The following is an 8,658-nucleotide window of genomic DNA, read 5'->3' as shown; positions in this document are numbered from 1 at the left end:
AGGACTTTCTGTTAAGTGGAAGTGTTTAGGAATTGCAGAAGAAGAATTTAGCAAACAAATCATCCAATCAGACTGGCATAAGAGTTCATCTTCTGTGTTTTTTTACTTTTAACTCTGAAAATGAAAATGATTGTTTCACATAAAGAAAATCTTTCTGACAAAAGCTCTCAAACGTGTATTCGATTTCCCAAAGTGAGCTTAAATTTGAAAAGTTCCCATACAGTGACTAAAAGTGAATGTCAATATTTCCCTTTAAGCTTTAGAAAAGTGTTAGTTATATGGGAACAAAAACAAAACAGGAATAGAGGCATGAGTTGAACATAACATGCATCTCAGCTGCATCAGTCAACTGAATTCAAATTGAGAAAATGAAATGAAGGTACTTACATTACTGGCGCATTTCTTGATCGTCAGTTCATTTTCTTTTTTTCTCGGGACATAGCTAATGCGCAAGACACAAATATAGCTACAGTTTACTGCAAAGTTGGCTAAATGTTCTGTATTATTATATTTCTTAGCAGACACCCTTACAAGATATCATATTATTTTGTACATACAATTACCCATTTATACAGTATAAATAACTAAACTGCACAAGTTGGTTGCTTGCGTGCCTTGCAGTGAAAGACAAGTTCCTGTATGTTTGCTACCGACACGCTTAATTTCGATACTATACTATCGAAGACGTAATAACTGGGTGGGCCCATGAGCAGAATGGACGGGCCCAGGCCCCTCAGGCTCAAGTGTGGAGCCACCCCTGGCTGAAAGTTACAAACCTCCCTTATTGGGCAAAAGCATCTTTTTTAATTAGACTCAAGAGTCTCAAAACATTCTAATCCAGCGAGAGCAGAATGGCAGAATCTATGGTGCACAGTTAATATTCTAGATGCAATCAAACTAGGTTTGATTATAGTAAGAAAACAAAAGCATTTAAATAAATAAGAAACATAATATAATAACGTTAAGTAAATGTATGAGCAATCCTAAGTTTTAATATTCACGGTTGCATTTGCTGATAAGCAGGTGCCTAATTAAAAATGACCTTCTGTGTATATCAGTGAAGTAAAATAGAATTGCAGTTTATAAGAGATTGCTATATTGACATATCTGAATTATAACTACATATTATAAAATCATTTCAAGTGTATGAGGTTAATTTTCGTATCGCATAATATGCAGCAGGTGTGATGGTAAACAGGAGCCCCTTACCAGCTGTCCTCTCTGGTGTTGTAGAGGTCGCGGCAGCCTGGGTTTTTGTGTAAAAATGCGGCGTGAACACGTGGTGGCTCAAGGGAACTATAGGATCCCCCACCTTAACTCTCCAGCTGTATTTCTGAAGAGGTGTTGTGCAGCAACACAGGCAATACTTCACTTCAATATTATAATGACCCCAAAAACCTTTTTTTGCTCTAGTTAACTCAAAATATCATTTAACTATACAGGGGAGTATTACAGTGGTAAGAGTATTAACAATTATACACAGCTTAACATATACACACAAACAAATTACACACCAATAGTATACTATAACAACAATGATTGGGTTTATTATAGTAATATAGATTATATTGCTAAATAAATGCGGTTCAGTTTAAAGGGCAACAAACACTATAGAATAAAGAAAATGGTGCTATTCAATCCATATCCCTCCCACTGTGCACATGTATTGTTTGTTGTATTTTTACAGTCAATGTTCCTGTTGTGCAGAACTAGTTCTGTGTTTTATTTCGTTGGAGTACTCTTATTTTCCACGAGGTTTGGGAATGTCATTGACTTGCAGGCTGAATGTATTTCTCGTTATTTAACTGTCGTTCTGTCTTTCGTGTTTTTAGCTGCCAATTATTCATTCCAATCAAACGTAATTTTCCACAAATTCACAATACATTTCCCGATATATCTTCTCCCTATTCACAGAGGAATATCCTACATTTCAAACTGACCTGAGATCTGTTTTTCTCTTTTGTGGTGAGTGTGGAAATGGAAAGAAAAGCACACGGATGGAGATTCAGATGGCTCACATTTGTTTGCTGTAAAGCTACGTCTTAGTTGGTTCTTATCTTGGTGACAGCGGAGTTCAAATCAGCATGAAGTTTTAACATCTACTCTCATGTAATGGAAATCATTAGGCTCAGGTTAATATAATCACAGAAAGATGATGTTATATATAAAATATAATCTCTTTTAATACACATATATACTTGTATTGTATTAGAATACAAACATCCAGCACTTTGTGTGTTTAAAATCTAGAAACACCAAGCATTCCTTATATCAAAATAATGGTGGGTGGATAAAGAGGGGCTTGTCTCAGTTCTGTTTCTCCTATCGTCTTGTTCATCATTTAAAATTCACATCCTTTTCTAACATATTGATTCATGTGACACAACTAAATTGATGTCTCTAGCTCGTTTCTTGCCCGACCAGCGTAATTATAAGGCAACATGTAGGTTTAATTCTGTAGTCATGCTGAGCAGTTTGTAGAAGTCATGAGAGATGTATCAGTCAGAATATTGCACATCCACCATTTAAACTGACACTTACACCCACACACTGCAACCCTCCCTCCTCTCCTGCATCCCACAACACACTGCAACTTTACTGCAACTGTGCAAACTCAGGGTGAGATTGTGAAAAGCAAAATCTCTTTTAAAGCATGTCTCTGGAGGCTGACCAAATTAATTCTGATTTAGTGTGTTCTGTTGTTTTATCTTGGAATGTAGTCTTTTTATATTCTCAAATCAGCCTAATGATGTGTACAAGTGTAACAATCACACATACTTATCCACACGCATGCGTACTGTAAATACATACATACATACTGTAGCAAAGTGGGGTGTGCTTTGCCATGCTTCAGGACCTTTAACACTGTCTTCTTGTAAAAATGAACTCTCACAGCAGCAGATAGGGTGGAAACAGGGCAGTGCCTGTATATTTATTATCATACAAAACAAAATAAACAAACAAAAGCCTAACTCCTCAAGTAGTGCTAAACTAAACTTTTCTCAGTTTTTACCTATAACCAGACAGCTAAATAAAAACAAATACACTTTGCCTTTTCAGGTCTGATCATACAGGCTTCCTTCAGGCTTTAAAGCAGACACCAGACCAAACATTGTGACCTGCTTATATACACCTGCCTCCTTTATTATTGACAGCTGTTTCTAATTAAACTAGAGCCAGAGGATTCTAATCCTGGCTCAAATAACAATTAAAGAATCTTCCCTAGTGTGCAGTATACAATACATACATACATAAACGCATGCATGTGTGTATATACAGTATATATATATATATATATATATATATATATATATATATATATATATATATATATATATATATAAAAAACAGGAAAAGGCAGGAAAAGAGTCTAGTTTATAGACTAGCTAATTATTTAAATTGGATAAAGTTACATGTAAAAAAATATAGATTAATGACATTTTTAATACCAGTAAACAATACATCTATTAAACATTTATAAAAAATAAAAAAACACATAAAACCATGTCTCATTGCAATATGTATTACAGTACAGGAAAATGTGCATGTATTGGGGAAACAAATAATTCAAATAAGTCTCACATTGTCTTATATTACAGACAGACACATACTGGTGAATGTACATTGCATGTTTTAATAGTGTTATATTAATGACTGTGTTTGAAATACGTTTGACAGTTCAAAAATAAATAGCAAAAAAAACATTAAAGTTTGTCATAATGTGTTTGTCTTTTATAAAGGAAACCTAATAAATGATGGCTGTGATATTTAAATGAGGCTGTTGATAAATAATTCAATGTCTTTACTGGCAAACACTTTAAATGAAGTGTTACTGCACAGCATCTACACTACAGTAACACAGTACTGACACATATGGTTACAATGCAACAATGTGTTTACTAAGTGACACATGTTATTGTTGTTTGTAATTTTACTGTAATTACACATGTGGTTGTATATAATGCAATTACTAAGAACTACAAATCCGGTCACACTGCAGTTACTGACAGTTAATGTAAAGTGGCACTTTGTTATATAGTCAAGTCCCGTCTTAAAACTTTTTTTAGAGCATCATAAATCTATATATATTTTACAGTTAAGAGTAGTAATAAAATGAAATGTACAGTTGTATTGAATTGATCAAGACATTGATAAAGATTTTTCATTTCTCTAAATATACGTGTTACACTGCAGGTAAGGTGAACTGCATGCTGTACATTTTAAATACATATATGTTTTTAAATCATACCTTGGATCTAGAAATCCCATGAGATGGAGTTTGATCAGCATTCATTAAGTGACCAACTTTTTTACATTAATCTAAAGCTAAACCCTTGGTCTCAAGGCATTGTATCATTGTGTTGTGCTTATCATTTTATCATTAGCTTGCTGGCATCACCAAAAGTTGGTTAACATGGTTTCAACATTTGCTTTAACATAAGATACAAACTAGTTTTGATTCACAGTAATTGCACTAATAAGAATAATATATCCCAGAGTTCATAAACAGAAAAACCTCAATATTACTTCTTGAAAGTTATCCAAACAGTCTTTTTAAATTGTATACATATACATTTATGAAGGGTTGTCGGATTTATGAAATGACAGCCACGTTGCAAACTTCCTTGCGTTTTGATTCACAACGGAAGCAATTGAAAAGCTCAGCACAGGCTTTCTGAAACTGATCCACAGCAGTTGTATTCAAAGCTAAGTTGAAAAAAGTGTGCAGTCCTGCAACTGGCCTAAAGAAGATGTATGCTGCATGAGCTCGCCTCATCACAAGACAGTCAAACTCAGGTCTCCTGGTTTCCACCCGGATGGCTCTTGATATATGAAAAGGCAGAAAGCACAGCACAAACACAACAATGATGAGGACGACATGACGTCGGGCCTTTATCCTGCACTCACTCTGAGTGTGAGGCCCTGTGTTCAGTGCCCGTACAATGCTGAAGTGGCACATGCATACAATCGCTAAGGGTACAAGAAACCCCAGCACTGTCAAAAGCCAGCCATACCACCAAACTGTTTCCAAGTCATTGCTCGCAAAATCTAAGCATTGCATAACATTCTGCAATTCAACCAGAGAGATCATTGTCGTCATGGGGGTGACTGCCACTGCTGCAGTTGCCCAGACAATGGTGCAAAGAAGGATGCCCCACCGTTTCTTTTGCACCTCCTGAGTTCGATAGGGGTAGACAATGGCGACGTAGCGAAAGACACTGAGGCAGGTGAGGAACAGGATGCTCCCGTAGAGGTTGAAGTGAAAAGCGAAGCGCACAAACCTGCACATGAAATCTCCCATGGTCCAGGAATCGCCATTGGTGTAATAGTATACCAAAAACGGCAGAGTCAACATATACAGAAAATCTGTTACCACAAGGTTAAACATGATGATGCCGCTGCTCTTCCATGGTCTCATCTTGACCAGATATACTGTGATGGCGAACAGGTTTCCCAATAAGCCCACAATGAATATTATACAATACATTGCTGGGAGATAATACCTCTTCATTAGAGTATCAACGTTGGTGCAGTTGGGAGCAGGTTTATAAGTTGAAGCGCTGTCTGAAGCATTGCCTTCCATGGCACGAATTCTGTAAGGAAATACAGAGCCAGAGTTTGTAAATAACTTTCCGTAAACAATATTCCTCTTTTGTAATCCCCTCATTATTCATTCTTTCCTGGTGCTCAACACAAATTTGCTTTGCAGGATAGAAGTTACATACACTTTTAAATATTACAAAACAAAGGATATTATCTACTGTACCAAGTTAACTCGCTTTCCTAATGGGAAAAAAAAAAAAACCAGATAACCAAGAAATATGAATATTCTGATTTATTACAGCTATTCTGTGTTAATTTATTCACAATTGCATTTTTCATTTAACACATTGTTTACAGCATTAAATTCTTTAAAAAAACAACCTGTTCTATTTAATGTTATCACATGTCCATGTGAGATAGACAGTCAGAATAACAGATTCCTAGAGATGGAAGCAAAGATTGAAAAAAGGAATTCCTAAAAGATAGATAGAAGTGCCCTTTTTCCATCTTTCATTTATATATCCAAAGAACATATAAAGGTGACTCTGCTCCCATTTACTCTATTTCCTGAACAGACAGGTTTCCTGTTCAATAATCTAGCCATGTAATCCTTTAGTATAAAAGAAGAGGTGCTACTTACAGTATTGCTACACAATGAGTTGCTTCTGGTCTGTTTTATCCAGTGGTTTCCTCAAAGGCTCTCAGGGGGTTATGTATTGTGTTCTTTACACGCCCACATAGGTTGACAAGGGAGGACTTTCTGTTAAGTGGAAGTGTTTAGGAATTGCAGAAGAAGAATTTAGCAAACAATTCATTCAATCAGACTGGCATAAGAGTTCCCTTTCTGTTATTTTATTTATTTTTTTTACTTTTATGTGCGCTTCATTATACAAAAATCTATCTGACCATAACAAATAGACCATAACAGTCTCATTAAGGTGGGGAGGTGTGGGTGGCGTCAGACCAGAGCCAGGAAATAAACAACAAGAGAAAGGTGGAGTTTGGTGGAGCTGAGCGAATGGTTTCTCTCAGTGTTTAATGAGTGAACAGACAGTAAATAAAAGGTTTGTAACAAAACAAAAACACAGGACACGGCACATTCGCCAAAACAAAAGAGAAAAACAAAACGGACTATACAGACAAAACACGGTGAGCTTCTATTTTTCTTAATACGATTATAATTACTTCTGTCTCCAATCCCGTTCTCCACTCACCGAACACACAACATATAACAGAAAATACACACAGGGGCGGGCAGTTTGCCACAGGATGGAACATAAGGGAAGAAACCTCCACGCTGTCTGAGTCCCAGACTGATGCCCTAGTTCTGTAGCGCACAAGGGTGGACATGAAAATATTTGATGTTAGTTACAAAATAGCTATTCTAAAATAGTAAATATTTTCTGTTTTGAATTTAAAGTATTTCAAAACCTTTTTTTTTTTTTTTTAACTGATGATCGCGTCAAGAACATTATTTGATAACATGGTGTACACTGGTGTGCTAAAAACAAAAAAAAAGTCTACCATTTTTCTTAATTCATCTTTCATTGTTTTAGTGGTAACTGTGCTGTGAGGATTTTTAAATTGCTTGAGCAAGTTTTGGGTTGTAGGGGCATGACCTGTATTTCACTGTTAAATCAGTATTTAGACATAGGCAATGAAAGAGTGCTTGGTTTTTTTCTGACTGTTGTACCTGGCAAGGTCAATACAGAAAGAATTAGAGAATGCACAAATCAAGTAACCACAGTCCTATCTCTCTTGACTCCCTTTCGATTCGGACCTGTATCAGATCTTATACTTCCCATATGAGCCATTATTAAAAGAGGCAGGGCAAAGCCCTGCTTGTATATATGTTTCTGGTTGTTGTTGTTGTTGTTGTTATTATTATTATTATTATTATGATTTCTGTGTAAATATAATGGCATAGTCGTGTTGTTGTTATTGTTTTATTAAATATGACGCCGAAGAGCAGTGGGTGTTTTCTTTGGCAGCGTGGATGGGAAGCCCCATCCACAATTTAAAAACCTTGTGCAGAAGGTGGCCAGCTCCCAAATTAATTAAGTGATTCATTTGTTGCTAATCGGGAGATTAGATTAGACCACCTTTGCAGCCAGAAGGGGAGGAGCCCCTGCCACCTTTGCAGCCAGAAGGGGAGGAGCCCCTGCCGCCTTTGCAGCCAGAAGGGGAGGAGCCCCTGCCACCTTCGCAGGCAGAAGGGGAGGAGCCTCTGCCACCTTTGCAGCCAGAAGGGGAGCAGCCCCTGCCATCTTCGCAGGCAGAAGGGGAGGAGCCCCTGCCGCCTTCACAGCCAAAAGGGAAGGAGCCCCTGCCACCTTTGCAGGCAGAAGGGGAGGAGCCCCTGCCCCTTAACAGCCAGAAGGGGAGAAGCCCCCAAGTTCATTTCCTTCTGAACATTTTTACCATGCAAATGGTTCATTATTAAGGCCACGAAGACGGCAGTAATTTCCACTTTCCAGACACCCGTGGTCAGTGTTCTGGAACCTTCTTCTAATGTAATCAATATTAACTTAAACAAGTCTACTGACTTCAGGATGTAGTTTGTGATAGTCTCCCATAACAGGGTCCAGTCCCTGTGGTCTGGGAGAAGCCCTTCTAAACCCCATCCTTATTGCCTGCCTCAGTGACAATGGTTATTTACATCATTTACCTCCCTTGGGACACTTGGGACTAAAATGGTATCAATATGCACAGCATAGACACTTAATCTATCAATCCAGTTTTGTGGAGATCTTAATTTTCTAGTAGAACACAAACAACCAGCACTTTCTCTGTGTGTTTAGTAAGCAATAAGGCAGGGTGTAGGATATACTCTAATATCCACACACTCCGGATGTGTTTTAACCGCCCAGGGCGTGTGCATATTAGAGTTTATCCCACACCCTGAAATGCCTTATTACGCTTATAAAATGGATCAACCAACATTATACAAAAAAAAAAAAAAACATGTTTTAATTAACAAAAAGGTAATTTTTAGTAAATATCCTTCCACCTCTGCCTAACACCAAGCATTCCACATATTCAAATAATGGCGGGTGGATGAAGAGAGGCTTGTCTCAGTTCTGTTTCTCCTATTGTCTTGTTCTTAATTTAAGA

General features: G+C 37.2%; 1 protein-coding gene across 1 annotated transcript; it reads right to left on the bottom strand.

Moving 5' to 3' along the window:
• Nucleotides 1–3,556: 3,556 nt before the first annotated feature.
• On the bottom strand, nucleotides 3,557–6,285 carry LOC121321123 (2-oxoglutarate receptor 1-like). The gene is made up of 2 exons (XM_041260026.1): nucleotides 6,185–6,285; nucleotides 3,557–5,594 (listed from the first exon to the last, which is right to left on the bottom strand). The coding sequence occupies exon 2, from the start codon at nucleotides 5,582–5,584 to the stop codon at nucleotides 4,595–4,597; it is 990 nt and encodes a 329-aa protein (XP_041115960.1). The 5' UTR covers nucleotides 5,585–5,594; nucleotides 6,185–6,285; the 3' UTR covers nucleotides 3,557–4,594.
• Nucleotides 6,286–8,658: the final 2,373 nt, after the last annotated feature.

Source organism: Polyodon spathula, chromosome 9 (assembly GCF_017654505.1).
Source record: "Polyodon spathula isolate WHYD16114869_AA chromosome 9, ASM1765450v1, whole genome shotgun sequence".
Lineage (NCBI taxonomy): Eukaryota > Metazoa > Chordata > Actinopteri > Acipenseriformes > Polyodontidae > Polyodon > Polyodon spathula.
This window is presented reverse-complemented; position numbering and strand designations above follow the sequence as displayed.

What these genes read in the sequence shown, in the direction of transcription:
- LOC121321123 (XM_041260026.1), bottom strand. Translation starts at nt 5,584, where the DNA reads ATGGAAGGCAATGCTTCAGACAGCGCTTCAACTTATAAACCTGCTCCC.